General features: G+C 34.6%; 2 protein-coding genes across 2 annotated transcripts; one reads left to right on the top strand and one right to left on the bottom strand.

Annotated features, from left to right (window-relative positions):
- Positions 1-4,196: 4,196 nt before the first annotated feature.
- LOC121794790 lies at positions 4,197-7,645 on the bottom strand. Its single transcript, XM_042193129.1, has 3 exons — positions 7,485-7,645; positions 7,136-7,330; positions 4,197-4,465 (listed from the first exon to the last, which is right to left on the bottom strand). Exons 1-3 carry the CDS (start codon positions 7,571-7,573, stop codon positions 4,231-4,233), a joined length of 519 nt encoding a protein of 172 aa, XP_042049063.1. The 5' UTR covers positions 7,574-7,645; the 3' UTR covers positions 4,197-4,230.
- Positions 7,646-16,811: 9,166 nt separating this feature from the next.
- Positions 16,812-17,708, top strand: LOC121796946 (histone-lysine N-methyltransferase SUVR3-like). Its single transcript, XM_042195703.1, has 2 exons — positions 16,812-17,400; positions 17,554-17,708. The coding sequence occupies exons 1-2, from the start codon at positions 16,812-16,814 to the stop codon at positions 17,706-17,708; spliced, it is 744 nt and encodes a 247-aa protein (XP_042051637.1).
- Positions 17,709-20,555: the final 2,847 nt, after the last annotated feature.

Here is a 20,555-nt window from a genome sequence, read left to right as displayed (position 1 = left end):
TCCCCAAAGTGAATGTGACAAGGAAGAATGAGAAATCATATTCTTTTACATATCCGTAAGAGTTTTATTTCGTCTTTCAACTACACCACTCATGCTAGGCAATCCCAACATGGTATACTTGTACTAAAGGACGATCCCACACTCCTCCAAATAGAAGGCAAAAGGTCTTTGACATTGTTCACTTGAGCAGTCATTTCTGTCGTAGTATTCACCACCACGGCCAGATTTAACTTTCATTAAGCCTTTGTTGAGTTGGAGCTCAACATTGGCCTTGAATATTTTGAACTTGTCTAAAGCCCCAAACTTTTAATAGATTAAAGGTAGGTGCCCAAAACAAGAATATTCGCCTATGAATGATATAAAATATTGTTGATCATTCCAAGAAACCGAAGGGAATGAACCACAAATGTCCGTATATATCAATTCTAAAATGTATAGCTTTATTGGCACCTAATATCTTATGTTTAGCCTGCTTTCCTTCGATACACTGAACACACAAATCAGGTTTGGAAAAGATAAGTGTATTCAACATAACATCAGACACAAGTCTCTCAATTTCTGATTTTGAGATATGACCTAAACGCTTGTGACATAAATTATGAATTTTATTATTTAACTTTTACCTAGTCCCTTTTGATTTAACATGTAAAGCTTCTGAATATAACATAACATAATTAAGCATGTAAAGATTGTCATAGACACTTAACATAACAGTGCCCGTAATACTGGAATTATTTGAAGGAAGAAACTTATTATTTCTGAATGAACAAGAGAAACCAAATTTGTCCAAAGCAGAAATAGAAACCAAATTCTGTATTAAAGACAGTACAATAATGTGTCTTCAAAATCAGAAAAATTCCTGTCTTTATTAACAATCTACAATGCCCAATATAGTCTATACTTCCACCGATTTATCATATCACATTTAGATCTTTCACCATCAATAGACTTTCGGCAGCTCAGACAACCTTGCATTGATAACCTTATGTGAGTATTACCACCAGAATCCACTCACTAAATATCATTAGGGACTAAAGTCAAATTAACTTCAGAACATACCAAAAGAATTGTAACTTCTTTTGTAAGCTATGCGTGATATTTACAATTCTTCCTTTTATATCCTTGTTTACCACAAAAGAAACAACTATCATTATCCTTATGTTGTTTCTTTTGTGATCAACCCTTATCCACAGCAGCATTCTCAATACACTTTTTCTTGATGCCCTTTACTTTATTTCTTGAGATATTGACCAGATGTGCAACACCAAATGCACAAGCAAGTTTTTAGAATTCAAGCTTAAGAGCATCTGCAATAGTGGACGGACGACGTCCGTCCATCCGCGCCGCTGGCAAGGACGTGCTCCACCGCCACTGCGCTCGCGCCGCTGGCTCGGCGCTGCTCGATGCATCGAGCAAGTCCGTGCCAGCGAGCAGCTAACGTGGCGGCACGCGATTGGGCAGCGGCATAGCTGTTGCCTTTGAATTATTATTTTTAAATTAAAAATCGGTTTTTAATTTAAAAAACTGATTAAAAATAAAAAAATTTCCACTTCCCAAAAAAAATATATCCATTTTTTACCGTTTTCCATCATTTTTTAATTTTTTTCCCCAAAAAATACACATTTTCTTCTATAAATTCCCCACTTTCACACCCAAAAATTCACCCCACACTACACAATTCTCATATACACTCTCTAATTTCCATTCTCATTCTCATGTTCATTCTCTCATATCCATTCTCAATCTTTCTTCCACTCCTACAACATAACAATGTCCGGCCAAGGCGATGACCCCCCGCCCTCCCACGGTTGGAACCCCGAATGGTTCGGTTCACAACCGTTTCCTAGTCCGGAAACGGAATATTCGGCCCCTCCTCAATTTTTAATTTTTAGGATTTTAATTATGTCTTTTTATTTTATTTGTAATTTGTAATATTTATTGTGGTTTTTTAATGAATTTTAATTTTATGGGAATGTTTTTGTTTTATTGAATTTTAAATTGAATTGTGTCCGTCCTTGCGGAAGAGCACACCTGTGGGTGTTGTGCTCTTGCCAGAGAGCAGACAGAAAAAGTGGGGTCGGGCATACAACCGTGCTCGCTGGCAAGAGCACGGTTGTGGGTGCTCTAAGTGAAGCAACACGAGACATTTGCATAATGTGCTCCCTTATGCTGCCCGCCCTTATAATTTATTGAGATCAAGCATGCTTGTCTCAGCCTTAATGTTTTTCACAAAACATTCCTTAATTTTGGCTAGATATTCACTGGCCTCAGTGATATACTTAGATGCAGCGTCTCGAAAGGCTTCTGGGATGATATACCTAATGATCAGTAGACTTACACAATTCGAGAATTCCTACTTCTCATAGTTACTCCTTTGATTGGAAGTACTACTATTGCCCGTAGGAGAAGTAGGTTGCTCATTCCTTAGCGCGTAATCCAGATCCATGTAACCCATAGCAATTAGAACATAATCATTCCAATCCATTAAAATTTGACTCATTCAACACTGACATATTGTTCATGTTGGAAGAAGCTGTAGGAGTAGATATCATGACATAATAGAGAACCAAAACCGAAATAATTATCATGCTCACATAATAAAATTCAAATAAGAAGGTAACATCTCAAGGTACCGACACAACATTCATATCAAGTCTTTGGACAGTAATATGAACTAGTAAGTGGAAACCTCTTTGTGGTGATCAAACACTGACAATAAGATCATGTCAAGTAATGTCCACCTTTGAACATCACAATTACTTACCCGAAAACTGGATAATTGTCACCTATTTATCACCACAGGTATATGTGTATCTCGTGCCAATATTAATCTTCCTTTGGGTCGACTAATATCCGCATTAAAATATACACACATTGTCGTCCTAACATTCGCAATAAAGAAGTCTAGACAAGAGATGTTACGTTTGCAACGTCTTGCTTCGACTAATCTACTTTAAACATTAGTATAACATAAAAGAACCACCATAATTATTGAATTTAAAATTTTAATTAAATTATTCAATTAATTTGTCAATTAATTGAGAGACTTTATGTGAATTAATTATTCAAATTCCTTTCTTAATGTAAAGACGTTAAAATAAACATACATAAAACACATTAAATTGAATCATTAATCCACCATTCATATCATAAATCAATGCAGCAGCCACCTATTGCATTCTCATAATTCCCAAGTATGATTCATCGAAAAAAAACGAGAACCAAAAATATTACACTATTATGATTCTTTAATTCATCAAAAATATGCAAGAGTGATAAACCCTCACCAAATAAGAAAATATCAATTGCGAAGATCCTTTGCATATCAATTAACAAAACACATAAACATAAATTGAATTCTTAAAGAATTCACAACTAAACTGTATGTGTACACAAATAAATTTTCCGTAATAAAATTGCTCACCAAAACAAACATGAATTAAAACAAATCATTAACCAAAGTTAGAATCTGTAGGCGTACAAATTATATAAGCAAACTTTGTTAGAGATTGGAGAGTATCATGCAAGAAATGAAGGAGATTACATCAAATCAGGAGAAGATTGAACGACATATTTAGACAACAAATTAGGGAGATTTGATTGGGGAAAATCTTACCATGTATAATACTCCCTAGGTCTATATATGATGTACTAATTCATTGTGAATAATATAACCTACAATTACACAATTCTACAAACTTAAGGATGCAGCGGCTAAAAGGTGAATTCATCCATTATCATACCTCATGAATTCTCAAATCAATTAGTTTCCAAATAACCTTACGCATGCAATAAAGAATCAAGAAATCAATTCAGTCATATTTCTTCACGGTAAGCACGAGTTCAATTCATCGAAATAATCCATGTATATACATACCTTGAATTGAATACCAATCCTAAACCATATTATATACACAATATTACAGGAACAAATATGAATTGAATTTTTGAAATCAACAATTCACATCCCATTGTTTCGAAGTGCATAACCATTCCACAAAGAAAACAAATCAATTCATATTTCTTTAAACACAAAAAAAACGGCGGCGATATATACAAACCCTTATTCCAAAACTAAAAAAATGGAAATTGATTTCGAAACGGCAATCGTATATGCATAATTATAAAACGAATCGCAAAACCCTAATATCAAGAAATTTAATTTCTTTATTCAAAAGACAAACGCAAACATAAAACCTTAATTCTCATTTTTCAATTATCAGAGAATCATCAATAGAGTGACTCAGATACCACTTGTTGGAATAATTGAATGAACAATTGCATAAAGCTCTCTATGATAATTAACCAAGAATAACAGAGAAGGAGCACAAACTGTAGAACAGAAGCGTACATTGATCCATCTAGAATTGAACGGCAGAATTGCTTTGCAGCGGTTATGGATCTTCCAAACGATCTGAGACGTCCTTCACAATAGTCTGCCGAGAGAATCACTTTAATTGGGCAACTGCAAGATAGCATACACATTACATTAGTCATGTGGAAGCTCAAATTTCTATCAGACATTGCTAACATATTAACATGCAAAACATATTATAAACTTTCGTATAAACATATGCAGTAAGAATATCATTATAATCCCCCATAAAATTACTTTAAATGTGATATATATTTTGTGAAAATAATTGAAATTGAAAGAGTTATGTAGAATTTAATGTTTTGAGATATTTTTCTAGGAGAAAAAAATGGTTAGCTTTAATTTATTACTCCGTTGCCTATTTTTCCGTCTTGGTAATATTACCGGGATGACATTCCGTGCACAATATTTAACCATGGCCAAAGAAAATTGGATCAAATAGTTATTATTAGGTCTTAGTTATGCATTAAGGGTCAGTGTGCTTGTGTAAAGTTACATTTAATATATTTTGTGAAAAAAAATTAATTAAAAGAGTTATATAAAGAAAATTATTTAAGATATTGTTCGAAAAGAAAAAAGTAGGTAGCTTTAATTTGTTAACTATAAACTGTCTTTTTTCGTCTTGACAATATTACCCATGACATTCGGTAGTTAATAGATATGGCTACATTAAATTGTGGCTACAAAAAAATTGGATTGAAATGATTGAATAGTTAAAATTAGATTTTAGACTTTAATTTGTAGTACATTAATTAACGGCCAGTGTGGGTGTGTGTTAAATTTCGTTAAAAATGTGCTGAACATCTCTATTATGTGTTAAATTTCGTTAAAAATGTGCTGAACAACTATATAACTTAGCTAAACTTTGATATACATGTCAACTTCATGCTTTGACTATATATCGATAAGACTAAATTAAATTACTGTGATAGCCATCTTTTGTGACTAAAAGTATACATTTATATAAAATCGAGTAAAAACTTGCTTTCAAACTTGGAACAGAAGAAACTGTACTGTATAACAAGAAGTAGTTGTGATAAAAGCAATTTTTTTGCATTTGGCCTCAGATTTCTCAGCTGGTTTTGTTAATTTGGAAGCAGAATTGAACGAATTACTTATAATTATTGAAATGTGAAATGTAAAACAAATCTGACTGACCTACTTAAATAGTTGCCACTATTCCTTTGATTTCAAGTTTCATTTTGTAATATAATTATTTTTAAAGATTAGTTAAACTTAACTTTAAATGGCGGGTCAAATAAAAAAAATTAAAATTAATGTATGGTTTTTATTGTTCGGGGGGTAAAACCGACCAAACAGAAAATAGATAGATCCAGTCACGGTTGTTACAAATCAAGGAAAATAATTGTCACCTCAAAAGTCAATCAATTTCATTATTATAAACATGATATGCCACTAAAAACTCTTTAACGACACAAAAATCATCGAGATATAATTAGTTACTTTGGAAAATTTTAAAAAATAAGTAACAATAATTTAGGACGAAAAAATACATTCCTAAATTAAGGACAAATTACCTTAATCTTTTACAATTTTTTAGAAAAATTTCATTTGCAGCCTCTAATTTTAGTTGGACACCAAATAACACAAAGTAGGGTTCTTAATTACATTAAAAAATTTTCCTTAATGGTTTGACAGTGATTTATGAAATTTAGAAACCTCTAGTGGAGAAATAGTTTTGCGCACTTCATCTAAAATCATAAGAAAACAAACAATATAATAATTGGGTTCTGATCCAACTTCGTTCTATCTTTAAAAAAATTGTCCATCACATTTTTATATGACATCGTCATCATCATAATTATAGTACAAATTAATTAATATAGAACTATACATCTTCCTAGAGAGATTATATATAGTTCATAGTTACAAAAGGAAAAACAATAAAAGAGTGCAGGAATTAATGGATAATTATATATGGTACAAATGAGGATATATGTGTTTTTACTAGTTTCTCAAAAAGGAAGAAACATAAAAGGAGGCAGCTTTAGGTACTATGAAATTTGTTTTTGTGGAAAAAGGAAACGAAACCCAACCGCATTCAATTCCCCCACTCCTCAAATTAACTTCCACCCCCACCTATAGCTACGAACCCTACTGTTCTCCAATTATTTTTGAAACTACATCATACATTTGTCTTTGTTTTTAGCATTGTGCATTGATTACTCCATTTATTGGATATGGAAATTTGAGTTAAAATGGTGCATCAAAGATGAAGGCTTTATCAACTAAGTAAGCCAAAATTGAAATTAATTAAACAAATTCTATGACTATACTTCTACAAACACTACAAGATCATATCTGACTATATATTTGAGGTTGAAATAAGCAAGAAGAGCAGTGTAACACAAGATACAAAGTTACATTTCCACATATATAATACTCCCTCCGTCCTTGATATTTTGTCACATTTTTCCATTTTCATCTGTCCCATAAAATTTGTCACACCCTATCAACTTTTTAGACCCATTTTCCATTACATTTCTTAAAACTCATGCCTGGTCAAACTGTGACAAAATTCGGGGGATGGAGGGAGTACTAACATACTACTAATATTATTGGGATAGGAGAAGTTGAGCCTAGTAAAACTGATTTTTAAAGTAAAACACACTCGAAAACATCATACAACCATCACATACTAATAGTGCAAGTTATATTTACATAGACAAGTAGAACACAAGTTTTATTGGTTAAATTTGCATGTTTGATGAGCAGATAACATCCTTGAGAAGCTTGTACCTGCGGGCGGAGGGTCGTGGCGAGGGGGTTTTTCCGGTGGGCTTGTGGTCGCTCCTTTGTTGCTTAATTTTCCTCGCTTCATTTGCATGCTTGTTATTCCTTGATGAGGATGATGATGGGTTCCTTTCCTCGCATTGACACCAATCGCAAATCTCGATTGGCTCCGCGTATTCGCTGTAGTAATTGCTGCAGTAGCTGTGGATTCCATTTCTTCTCCGATTATTAATAATAAATCAATTATACATGTAAATAAGGAAGAAATCTCCTATCAAAAGGTACTACTCTCCACTATTAATTCGTGCATGGTAGCTATTGGTAATGAGATGAAGAGAGAGAGAGAGAAACATACAAGTGCTGGAATCGGTTGCGGCACTTTGAACAGTGGAAGAGCTTGTCTGGGAAACCCACATCGCCACACATACTACACACACCTACCATTTTTGTTGGGTTTTACCAAAACCAGATGAAATTTAATGAAGTCTAAAGAGAGAAAAAAAGATGTAGAGAGAAGAAAAGGTACAACTAATAAGTGGTGTGTGTTGAAGTCGGTCTTATATATATGTGCAGCACACGCACAAAAACAAATACTAGTCCTCCACTGTATATTACAGTATGTGTTGTAGTGTGAGAGATATTAGACCACAGGTTTCTTGCAGTCGTTTTCAGTTAAGAGAGAAGTTCGTGGATAATGACAGCTATATCCCTACTCCGGTGACCGCCTTTGCTCTCTTTCCATCTCTACATCCATATTTATTTATTGTTGCCTTTTACACCAAAACTACTTGGGAGCGTGTGAGATTCAATTCCTTATGTTATTAATATATTTCCATTTCTCTTATATCTAAAAGTTACCTATAATATTAAAATCGTTAATATACATATGCACAACAAGGGTGATCCAATGCAAACCATATATCTAATATAAAATTAAAAATTTAATCATACTCATTAATTATAACAGATCTGTGGTTAAGATTCCATAGAATTTCTATCTCAACAAGAGCTGTATTTTGTCAACAGGTGGTATTTTTGTAAGTTAAGTTTCTGAAAGGTTTATGCGTTCCTAATTTCTCTCCCACCTTCAAAAACTGAAATATTCACATCTTCGAAAGGATCTTAACATCACTGTAATTGATGTCGAAACTGTAATTGCGTTGATTCTTTGTTGATGTTGAATTGTGTGTTGAAATAGTGTTGATTCTAAAATCTGTGTTAATTTTATGAAGATTTTTTGTTGAATTTGTGTTGAATCGACCGTGTTGCTTTTTTCTTGAATTCTGAAATCTGTGTTGATTTTTTGCGATTAAATTTCGTTGATTCTTTTGTTCTGCTGTTGGTGATTTTTTGCGTTGAAATTGCGTTGATTTTTTTGTTTTGCTGAAGTTGAATATTTTGTTGAAATCGTATTGATTCTATGTTGATTCTAAAATCTGTGTTGATTTTTTGTAGATTTTTTGTTGAATTTGTGTTGAATCGATCGTGTTGCTTTTTTGTTGAATTCTGAAATCTGTGTTGATTTTTTGCAATGAAATTTTGTTGATTCTTTTGTTCTGTTTTGGTGATTTTTTGTGTTGAAATTGCATTGATACATTTGTTCTGTTGCTGCTTCACAAATAATCGCCGTCGCAGCCGTTGAATGAGGGTTGAGAGAACGAGGGGGAGAATAGTCGAAAATGAGAGAGAACGACGAAAAGGCAAAAAGTTGGAATGAGGGGGAGTAATTGAAACGGTTTAATTAACATGAATAGTGGAAGGAGAGAGAACGACAAAATCGGGATTACACAATTATTCTATAATTAAATAATTCACCGTATTATGAAAGTGTCTAATATACCATTTGTTGACAGATTCATAGAAGTTATTGAAATTTTAAAGTTTTGAGTTTGTGTTAGATATATGGTTTTTATTATATCACTACACTGCACAGCAAAGTACAAGTACTACTAGTACTACAAAACAATTATTTTGAATACTTTTCAAAATATATATACTCTTTAAAAATAAAAACTAAATATAATTATCCTCAAACGTAAAAACCCGTCAACATCAGTCTCATCTCATAGTTGGAAGGTATTTGTCAATTAATCATCTTTTTATGTGGAATTTTATAATACTATTTCACAGTTTTATAGGAGTGAAAACTTCCTCATCTTCACTTTTAAGTATTGTGGTTGACAACACCATCATTATCATAAGAAATTATGCATTTCCACAACAGCGGATTCCCTCCCGCCGCGCCATGCTACAGTTCTTCGTAACATTATCATTCCTCTATTTTTCTGTATTAGTCCATATTTTCCACAATGGACATCCTCTCACCACACCCCTCTCCATGCCTCTTTTATTAATTTTCATTATTCGTTGTTTCGGCTGTGAAATAGAAATACGAGTGAACAATAATAATAGAATAAAAGTTTACATAGGATAGAGAAAGAGATTTTTGAATGTATACCCATTTGAGGGTGATTTATTCCAAATTAAGAAAATGGGAAAAAGTTAATTGGACCTTGAAACATGTACTCCCTCCGTCCCCCAATTTTTGTCACATTTTGACTGGGCACGGGTTTTAAGAAATGTAATGGAAAGTGAGTTGAAAAAATTGGTAGGAGGTGAGTCCTACTTTTAATGTATTAGTTTTATAATAAAATGTGAGTGAGAATAAGTTAGTGGACCGTGAGATCTACTACAAAAAATGGTAAAAAGTGAAATGTGACAAATTTTGTAGGACGAATGGAAATGGAAAAATGTGACAAAATTTCAGGGACGGATGGAGTATTAAGTACCGCAAATATGCATCAATAATAGGACCTTGAAACAAGTATATAGGCCGAACATGAAATTTTGAAAATATAAGTAGCGCAAATATGCATCAATAAAAGTATAGATCTTATATTTGTTTATTTTCAAGAATGCTTGAAAGTTCGGGTCATAACCTATAGTTAATCCAAATTTAAGTAAGAATTTTTTTAATTAACTAATTGATGTCGCTATTATTTATCGTACTACTATGAATCTGATTCAAGTTCACAAATTTAGACCACATTAAGAAAAGGCTGGGGTCGAATTGAAGTTCGTGGTATTGGCTCAATATATTAATTTAATGTTGTCATCTTATCGAGAGATTTAAATAATGACATGATTATGCGGCGTGATTAGTATATTAGTCTATAAGAACGCTACTAAAAATACATGAAAGTTTTTTCAAGTTTAAGAACCTAAATCATGAAAGATTTGATACGACGTATGTAGGTGGATGCGCATCTTTGTAACGTACGTATGTGGAAGAGCTCCTTATTCACATTTGAAAAACTATTTTCCAACTTTAGATCTTATTTCTTCCTTTTTTATTTCAATATCTAAAATAAAAATTCGTTAGGGGAAGGCCTATAATTCTTTCACAAATCAATCCAACTTTACATAAAGAGAGTTGAGCACCTAACAGCGTTACACATCTAGTGTGAATTTCTTAGATATTTATATATAGGGATGTTAGGGCTGAAAATTTATAATCCGATAAAATTACAACCCGATTAGCTCGCATCCGATTAACCTGCAACCCGTTAGGGCCAGACCCGAAAACCCGATGGGCTGGCCCGAAAATCCGATAAAATTTCTATTATTCTATTTATTTGACTCCTAATTCGTCACTTCATTAAATATACAAATTTTATACTTCTAATATTAAAATTTTATTAATATCCTAATAGATAAATAAATTAGAAACTTCAAATTCACTAAAAAAATTTAAATTTCTAAAACATGCTTTATATTTTCTCGAAATATGTTTATATTTCATTTTGCACAAATCTGAAATATTAATATTTTCATCATGTTTATGTTTGAGTTTAAGCATATAGTATCTCAAATTATCAAATTTATCACAATTAAATGTTTTACATTTTATAAATATAACCAATTTTAATAATTATTTATTGGATTGATTGCATGTTAATTTTATCCGTATCGATCCGATTAACCCGTTGGGCTAGCCCGAAACCCAAGCTTTTAGGGTTAGGGTTGAAAAATAACAACCCGGGAAAAATCACAAATCGATTGACCAGCACCCGATTGACTGATTCGATTGTCATTCCTATTCATATATATGGAGAAATGATATGCAAAATACAGTAACATGCAAGTAGGATCATGAGATCCATAGACCCCCAAATAATTTAAAAATAATCAAGGCTATTTTAATAATTTCAGATTATTCAAATTAGAAATTATTTCATACTCCCATTAGTAACAAGAGTTATTGAGTCCAACTTGTTCCAAATATGAGATGAGCACTCCATGACCATCAAAAAGCCTCGAAGAAGAGCCATAAGCTTTGCCTCGAAGCTCGACACCGCAGCAAGAGGAGTACTAAAGGCCCTCAGAAGGCCTTCATCAGAACCAGGAATGATGCCTCTACCTCCATCCTCCAATGTTTATGTAGAGAACGCTTCGTCAGTGTTCAGCTTCACCCAAGGGACATCAGGAGCATGCCAGAGAACCATGAGCGGACATAGAACACACTGTTTGGGATATGATGTTATGAAGTCAACAGACGATGAGAATTCCCTCCAGTGAGTTAAGGTAAGCTTGTCGGCCAACACATAGGTGCGCAAATGATGCATTACTTTTTTTTCTATCAATTTTAGGAGAAAAATTATCTTATGTGGTTGACATTAACTTTTAAGTAAATAAGCTCTATGATTTTGTTCTATTGAGTTTAGTGGATAACTCATGATGTCATATCGTTCCCGAGATCACTTGGAAGCTTCCCTAAATTAATTTAATTTTTATCTTCACTTGCCAACCAGTGGCGGACACACAGCCAAGGGAGGAAGGGCTTAAGCCCTTTCCAAATTTCTTTTTTTTTTTAATATTTTGTATTTTAAAAAAAATTGAAATTTCCGAAAAATGTCTTTAGCCCTGATAAGGCCTATTTCATGCATCGATTTAGGGGTAAAATGTAGACTACTTGATCAGTTTATCGCGCAAAGCGAGTGTTAATTGTGCAGGAATGCCGCTTGACCAAGGGCAACAAGGCCAAACTGATCAGGCTGTCGCAGAAAGTGAAAAGGCCGAAAATCGGGTGGGTTGATCAAGGTAGTGATCAAGCAGTTAGACGGGGGACCACTGCATTCTAGAAGGGGGCACGTGTTGATGCGTAAGATGCAAGGACGAAGCCGAATCCCCATTACGTTATTGAAGAACCGCTGCATTCTAGAAGAAGGGCACGTATCAATCGATGAGGCGCTCAATCCCAGCAAGGATGAATATTCGCTGCCAAAGTTGTTATCCTAGCTGGAGATTGCTGCGAGGAGCTTATAAATAGAGGATACAGCGCTATTAAAAACTCTCCCCCCGCTTCTAGTTTAGTTTTTCTTTTTAGTTTAGTTTCTGGTTCCAAGTTTTCCCCAGTTCCAAAGATAGCTTAGTCAGATAATAGCAATGGTTAGTTAGAAGAGAGCGACCGAAGGGAGCGCGATAGAGAAATCAATATCTGTTCGGCGTTGTCTCTAGTTCTGACCGAGAGCTTCTCGGCTTTATTTGCTTTCCTACTTTCCAGTTTAGTTGTTTAAGTTTAATTCCGTGTTGTTCCGTAGTTAAAGAATCGATCTTTTTTGTATTCCGCATGTTCACAGTACTGTTCTGAGTTCTGAGTATAAAAACTGTAGTTATTTTGTTTTCGGCATCTTGTCGACTATTCCAGTTTAGCTTCAACTTTAAAATTTTCGATCCTGTGTTTAACTATGTTGAATGACAAAGTGATTTGTAGTTCCAAAGCATGCTTAGGTAGTTAGGTCTTTATTTGAGATTATCGCTTACTTGATCCGTCAGTTGTTTTCCAGCAGATCTAGTAGTTAGTTTACATTCTGCCTAGCTTAATCCAATAGTTAAAACTCTCAATTTAAAGCATGGCAGCAGCCGACCCCTATTCACTATTCACATAGTCAACACAACGGCTTTACTGTGTGATCGACCCCGTACTTGCCGCTTTATTGTTAAAGTAGTGCACGTCTGGAGTTATAAATATATTTCAGTGAAGCGAGAGAGAACGCCTTGATCAAGTGGCAACGACATTTGCTAACTGATCCACCCGGACGGTTATCTTCCATATAACTTTATCCAATCTGCACGTATCGCTCTCTCGTTCCACCAAGCCCTCACCAAACTAATGTATTTGAAGTCTAAAATGTAAAAGATTGAACAAGAAGGAGGGGCTGAAAGTTGAAATTACAGAAGGAATTTTTAAAAAAATGACTATAGTTGCTGCTTGAGGAAGAAGATGAGGTAACAAGACTAATTAAATTAATAAGAATAGTAAAATTGGCAAATGTCAAGTCCCCTACCTATAGGCTACGCCTATATCACGTGTTCTACTTCTATTAGTACTTTTAGTGTATAAAAAATGTTTAATTGTTCATGTTTTTACTACTCTTATAAATACAATAAGTTCAAATGTTTATCATTTTGATTCATTAGTTATTTTAAAATTTTAAAAATCTTTGCATCACTTATTATACTATTAATGATGTAGATTTCACTACAACTAATACTATTTCAACTAGTTTATCAATTTTTGTTTTTAGCTATACTAGTTTCACTTTAAAACTTGTGCCGCCATAAAAATTTCTACTCTTAAAAGACGAAAGAAGTGTATGTTAATTAAAAAAATTTATTATACAGCCCCTGCCATAAAATATTTCTGTGTCTGCCACTATTGCCAACTCTTAAAGTTGAAGAAATAGAGGTTCACTCACACATAACTTTTTAGTTATATGATGTTTAAATTTAAATAAAATTTCTACTGCTATCGAGGTTTCAATTATGTTAGTCAGTGAACCCCTAATTCTTCAACTTTAAGAGTTGGACAAGTGAAAGATAAAAATAAAGTTAATTTACAGAATTTTCCAAGTGATCTCGGGGAACAATCTGACATCACTAAACTCAATATATCAAATTCGTAAGTATAACTTCTCTCCTAAAATTGGTGGAAATAAAAAAACGTAAATTTGTCTCACTCTAGTTTGATGAATCCTCCATCCATTCCACAGTAGTAGAGTCATTTCATTTTTTGCACTCATTTTGAAAAAATTGATACTCTCTCCGTTCCATAGTAATGGAGACATTTCTTTTCGGTACGGAGATTAAGAAAAATTGTGTTAGGTGAGTTAAGTAAAGAGAGAATAAAGTGGAAAATGAAAAATATAGGGAGATGAAAAGAGAAAAAAGTAGGAGAGAAAAGTAGGTGTGGAAAAATGTATTGACTTTTACAAAAAAGAGAAATGACTCTATTACTATTGAACGTATCAAAATGCAAAATAACTCTATTACTATGAAACGGAGAGAGAAATAAATAATTAAAATAGAGAAAAAATATAACTAAAAAAGAATAACGTAAATAAGAACCTTCTTTACATTTCTCTCTCTTATTTTCCTCTTTATCCATTTTCAATGTGGACTCAATTCAGCTACGATTAAATAGACACAAGCTTAACTGCAATTATTGGGACCACCACGTAAAATAAACATTTCTATTTCTTGCAGCAAAAAAGGCGATTCCGTCGCCTTAGCGGCCCCCACACTCCGACCCGACATCATGTGAGGGGGTTCAATCAGGGTACACAGTAGCCCGTTAAGGGGGAGGCCTTAACCCACTGGCTGCCAGAAGCCCATCACCCAAGGCCTCACACTTGTGCTTGAGAGATGGAAGCAACTACACAACAGTAGTGAGATTCGAACTCAGGCTCATTGCAGCAAGATCTGCCCCTCCGTTGCTAACTTTCTATTTCTTTTTAGATTTTATGGGATCCGTTGCTAACTTTCTATTTCTTTTTAGATTTTATGGGATTGCAAGCCAATTGTCTATTGCAAAGGCTTTGGCCGATTTTCGATTTTGACAAAAATTAATCATCGTAAATTTAATTTATGTCTAAGTTTATTTATTAATAAGGTATGTGAAGTACGGTAAAAAATAATAGAAGTACACTAATTGTAATAGTAATAATTTGGCATAATGATCTATCAACATCATCATTTTGGTAAGGGAAAATAAAACGCCATTACCATAATAAATAAGTAGTTCTAAACATTTCGTGGACAAAAGGCATATATGCACGAAAAAAAGATTTTGTCGTCAAAACTGTTAGAGGAGTGACGAATGGATTGATCAACCAACCCGATGACTTGATCAAGTGCGATGTCTTGATCAAGTGCGATGACTTGATCAAGTCATCGGTGATCAAGCGCGATGACTTGATCAAGCGTGTTGAAGGAGATGGCTTGATCAATCAAGCCTTATCGCATGGAAGTCGTACACGAGGAAAAGCAAATGACAGCTCCCAACAAGCTGTCATCGCACGAGCCAACACCTCACGAGCTCAGCTCGTGACTATACCCATGCTCACAGCTAAGATGCATGACCATGAATGTACTTGGAGAGACGTGGTGCTAAAGGAATTAAAGAAGGAAGTAGATTAGTGTTATGATTAGCAGAGTTTGTTATGATTAAATTTGTAATCTTGCTTTAACTTGTGCTGGATGGATTATGATAGAATTCTAGATGTTTCATATGCTACACATATGTAACCACACTTTGAGCATTGTAGATTCAACTAATGAAAGAGTGAATTCAGCTCTCACCATCTTCCATATCAAGTTATGTTTTACCTTACTTTAGCTTTCATGCTTTATTATTGTTGTTTTCAGAAACGAGGGACAATATAATAAATCTGTACTGTACTAATGATATACTAATCCCACGAAGATCTAACAATGATAAGTATGAATAATTTAACCAACTTTATACACAGAGAATCAGATTTTATTCTCATAAATATATTCTGCATTAATTACTGGAAAAGTCTGCGATAGCTAAGTATTCTTAAATTGTAAAGAATGGCTGACGAACTTCCGATGAATTTGATTCTATGAATATAAATCAGCATTGCATCTATTCTTAATTATATTTTATACGTGATTATATAATTTCGTGAAAGTGCATGAAGCCATAGATTTTAAGCAGCACTTACAAATCTTCATTCACATGTTTCACTTTTATATCAACCTAGTTCCATTAATCGAATACGAACAAAAAACCTAAAATTGTTAGAAAATTGATGGTTTGTCACAAAAAAAAGTTGTATATACTCACCCCCGAAATGGCTCTCAACTTGATTGCTTTTGCAATCATTTAATTTCTAAACGTTAAGATTTTTGACAAGTCTCTCTCTGTGTTGATCTCCTTTATATGTAATCTTGTTATCATTAAAGCATCAATGTGGCCAAGCCATGGCTAACAAAATAATAGGGAGATCAACATAATAAAACATTTGATGATATTGATGGGACTTAATTCTCAATTCTCACCTTCCAAACTAGTGGACAGCAGGCAAAAAGGGCATACAAGTGACAATGTCTTTAAGACTAAAGGTTCAATTTGGTCCTTAATATATTGCAATTTATTGATTTTGGTCTAAAATATTATCTTTTGAATTATTCGGTCCCTCACAAATAAAAACGGGTCACATTTGGTCCGAATTTGACGGAACCGTTAAAAGTTAACGATCAACGAATCTTAATTCGATTTTGACCGCATCTCCACCGTCTGGCTCGCCGGCACCGAATTCTAGGCCTCCTCCCAATTCTTCGAATTCGGACGGTTGGACCTCTGCCCAATTCTACAATGGAGGAACCACATTGCCGGAAAATCAACTACCATCGAACCGGCGAACCATTCTTCCAATGCGCCCCCATCGTCATTCCCTACCTCAATCCCACCGAGCTAGTCTCCATCTCCTCAACCTGCAAAACCTTGCACCACCTCTCCACCAACGTAACTTCCCGCAGAACCTCCGACGCTTCCAGAGGTCTTGAGAAGCTTCCCATCCCTTTCCACAACCCCATCCCCGGCGACCCCCACACCTACTCCTACTTTCTCTACACTCCATCTCAGACCCTCCGCACTACCACCCACTTCCGCCAGCCATGGGGCTCCGACCACGATGCCCCACCCGATCCCCCCTCTCTTTTTCTATTCCGCGTCGACGGCGCCACCGGTTGCGACTGCACAAAAGGCTATGGCGGCGATGATTTTTGCCCCTGCTTGAATCTAGAATGCGGACCGAGTTGCAAGTGTGACTCTCTGTGCGGAAACAGGGCGACTCAGTGCGGGGTGAATTTGAGGTTGAAGATTGTAAAACACGAGAAAAAGGCCTGGGGCCTCTATGCGGTGGAGCTGATCTCTGCCGGAAGATTTATCTGTGAATACGCTGGTAAACAATCATTTCCCCCAAATACTTTCTATTCATCAATCACCAATTAGGGTTTATTGAAAATTTGTTGACTTCACCATTTTAATTATGAATTGTTGGTTAATTTGTGTTATGCAATAACTATAGAATGATCTGGAATTGATTGTTGTGAAGGTGAGGAGGGAGGAGTAGCTGGTGATGTTTTTGCGGAAGGTCCAGGAGATTCAGTGAGGGGTGGGCTCGGGGGTGCTGGTGCGGAGGAGCTCGGTGCCGGCGAGCCAGACGACGGAGATGCAGTCAAAATCAAATTAAGATTCTTTGACCGTTAACTTTTAACGGTTCCGTCAAATTCGGACCAAATGTGACTCGTTTTTATTTGTGAGGGACCGAATAATTCAAAAAATAATGTTTTTGACCAAAATCAATAAATCGTAATATGTTAAGGACCAAATTAAGCCTTTAGTCTGTCTTTAATCAGTCAACAATTGACTCTAGTAAGAAAGTTGCAAGTTGCAAGACTTGGGGCCTGGACAAAGTGAATGGATTCAACAATTAAAACATGAAGGAATGATCATTAGAAAAGACAATGCCTATCCTCAGACAAGATAACAGGATGACACTAGAGACACTGCGTGTGAGAAAAAAGCTTAAAACTCTGTTGTTGCATTAGCTATTAGAGCATTCACAGTGGGGCGGACGATAGCCCGCCCGATGCATCGTCCGCCCCATCGTCCTTCACTGTAGCTCCGCGTCCTATGCAATCTCCTTCCTCCGCGCCCTATGCATCCGCTTCGGACGATGAACCATTTTTAGCATCCTCCGGCCTATCCTCCGCCCCATTGCGGGGGGGTAAGGAGGATAGGTCCGGACGATGCACACATTTTTTTTTATTTTTTTTTTGTATTTTCTTCTATATATCACCAAATTTTTTTACTTCATTTTACACCTTTCACTCCACTCTCTTCCCCATCTCAATTTCTCTCTAAATTCAATAATGAATTCCGACGATTTTCCATATTTGCAAGCATAAAAATAATAAATAAAAAATAAATACTGACAATAGAATTTGCCTTTAATTTGTGGTATTTTTATATTTATTTATGCTAATTGATATATTTGCCAACATAAAAAATAAAAACAAATACAAAATAGGAGTTAAAATTATAGGGCGGGCTATAGAGCGTCTCACTGCAGGTGAATGTGATGGAGGATAAAATGCTGATGCGGCGGAGGATAAGGCGGGCTATAGGGTGCCCAATTGTGGAGGCTCTTAGCCTTTCTCAGCCACTAATTAGAAGATATAGATGGATAATTTCTCACTCGTAATCAGAAGATATAGATGGATCAAAATGCTAATAGGGTGGCATGATGTAAGCCACACCAAAAATTAAATGCTAGTTGTAGTGGGAGATATACAATCGTATATAGACCATATATAGCAAATAAGAATTTAGAAAGATTTCTAAATTAAGTCCAACAATGAAGCGAATTCCAATAGATTTACTCCCCCCATTCCGTCATAGTTGAGCCGTAATTTTTCGGCACAGTGTTTAAGAAATAAATATTTACTTGTTTAGTGTGTTGAGTACTCTAGATAGTTCAAAAAGTAAGAAAGATAAAAAAGTAGAGTAAATAGAATAGTAGAAAGAATAAAGTAAGAGATATTAAAGTAAGAATAAGAAAAAAGTGTTAATTACTATAGTGTATATGAAAATGACTCAATTATGAGATAATTTTTTAAATGGAAAAATGACTCAATTATAAAGGAAATGAGGGAGTGCATCTTTTCCCTTAAAATAATTTGTTCTTATTGTGTTATCAAAGAAATGGTCGCATATCTTTACCAAAAAATAAAAAAAGAAATGGTCGCATATAAAACTGTTACTAAAAGTTTTGTGCCAACTTTTACATAAGAAAAAGATGAGAGAATCATAGCCGGCAAAGCAAGGGATTTACAGGCTAGATTCCATGCCTAGTTCCACATCCAAGGACAATGGATCAATGAGAATCAAGAGGATATAAATATGATTACTAGGTATTTTGATAAAATGTAAACTCATGTATTGTACAAACTCCAAACTTTTCAACATAATGTAAAATTTTAAGATTTTGATGTTAACACAATTTCAATACAATGTCAACACAATTTCAATACAATGTCAACACAATATCAACACGGTGTCAACCGTTGACACTGTGTTGATATTTTCTGTTGCTATTATTTTGTAATCTGTTGACATTTTTTAACGGTTAAGATCATAGTTTGGAGTTTGCACAGTATTTAGAGTTTGCACTTGATTACATTCCTATTAGTACTAATACTCTATCATAGACATATATAACAAAATTTCTTCATTAAAATATTCTAAATTTATACTCTCTCCGTCCCATAAAAGATGTCATACTTGTGGGAAGGCACGGGATTTTAGGAGATTTTGTTTTGTGTGTTAAATGGAGAGAGAAAATATCATTTTTATATTAATGTGAGAGATAAATTTTTTTCAAAAATAGAAATGTAACATCTTTTATAAGAGAAACTAAAAGGAAAGTGTGACATCTATTATGGAATGAAGAAAGTAGTACTCAGTAAATACTAAAAATAAAAATACTCCTATAAATTCTAAAAATTTAACGTCCTAAAGGCCCAGCCCAAGTTACCCATTCCCTAAGGCCGTAACCCAACAAGCCGCCCAAGATTGGGACGACGTCGTATTTTTTCCTCTCAAACCAACTGAGGTTTCTCAAGGTTTGGAAGTTGGAACCTTGAAGTCTAGCTCTCCAGGTGAAACTCAGCCTACTCTCGCTCTTCCAACTCTCTCTCCTCATCCGACCCGATCTAGGGTTTTCCAATTTCCATCAACTGCATGAATAGATTACATCCCAATTTCCATCAACTGCATGAAATAGCAGGACATCGTAAACAGAAAATTATAGATGCAAATATGCATATATATGTGTGAATAAAAATTCACCTAAGCACAAAAGCTATTGGCAGTCTTTCTCTCAATACCATAATTTTTAGTTGTGAAAAATAATAGCTAAATCAGACACTTTTTTGAAGAGGGGAAACATAGATCCTAGATAAACGATTCTAAGGAAATGTGCACCAACATCAGAACCATATCCTGATGAACTCCAGAAGGATACAACGTTCTCATAGTTATTCATGCACAAAA

The sequence above is a fragment of the Salvia splendens genome, chromosome 3, assembly GCF_004379255.2.
Source record: "Salvia splendens isolate huo1 chromosome 3, SspV2, whole genome shotgun sequence".
NCBI lineage: Eukaryota > Viridiplantae > Streptophyta > Magnoliopsida > Lamiales > Lamiaceae > Salvia > Salvia splendens.
Note: the sequence above shows the minus strand (reverse complement) of the source record. Positions and strands in the feature narration are given on the sequence as shown.

What these genes read in the sequence shown, in the direction of transcription:
- LOC121794790 (XM_042193129.1), bottom strand. Translation starts at nt 7,573, where the DNA reads ATGGTAGGTGTGTGTAGTATGTGTGGCGATGTGGGTTTCCCAGACAAG. An exon ending in CGCAACCGATTCCAGCACTT is followed by an intron (nt 7,331 to 7,484) that starts GTATGTTTCTCT and finishes TGGAATCCACAG; the next exon opens with CTACTGCAGCAATTACTACA. An exon ending in CCACGACCCTCCGCCCGCAG is followed by an intron (nt 4,466 to 7,135) that starts GTACAAGCTTCT and finishes GCTATCTTGCAG; the next exon opens with TTGCCCAATTAAAGTGATTC.
- LOC121796946 (XM_042195703.1), top strand. Translation starts at nt 16,812, where the DNA reads ATGGAGGAACCACATTGCCGGAAAATCAACTACCATCGAACCGGCGAA. An exon ending in ATTTATCTGTGAATACGCTG is followed by an intron (nt 17,401 to 17,553) that starts GTAAACAATCAT and finishes ATTGTTGTGAAG; the next exon opens with GTGAGGAGGGAGGAGTAGCT.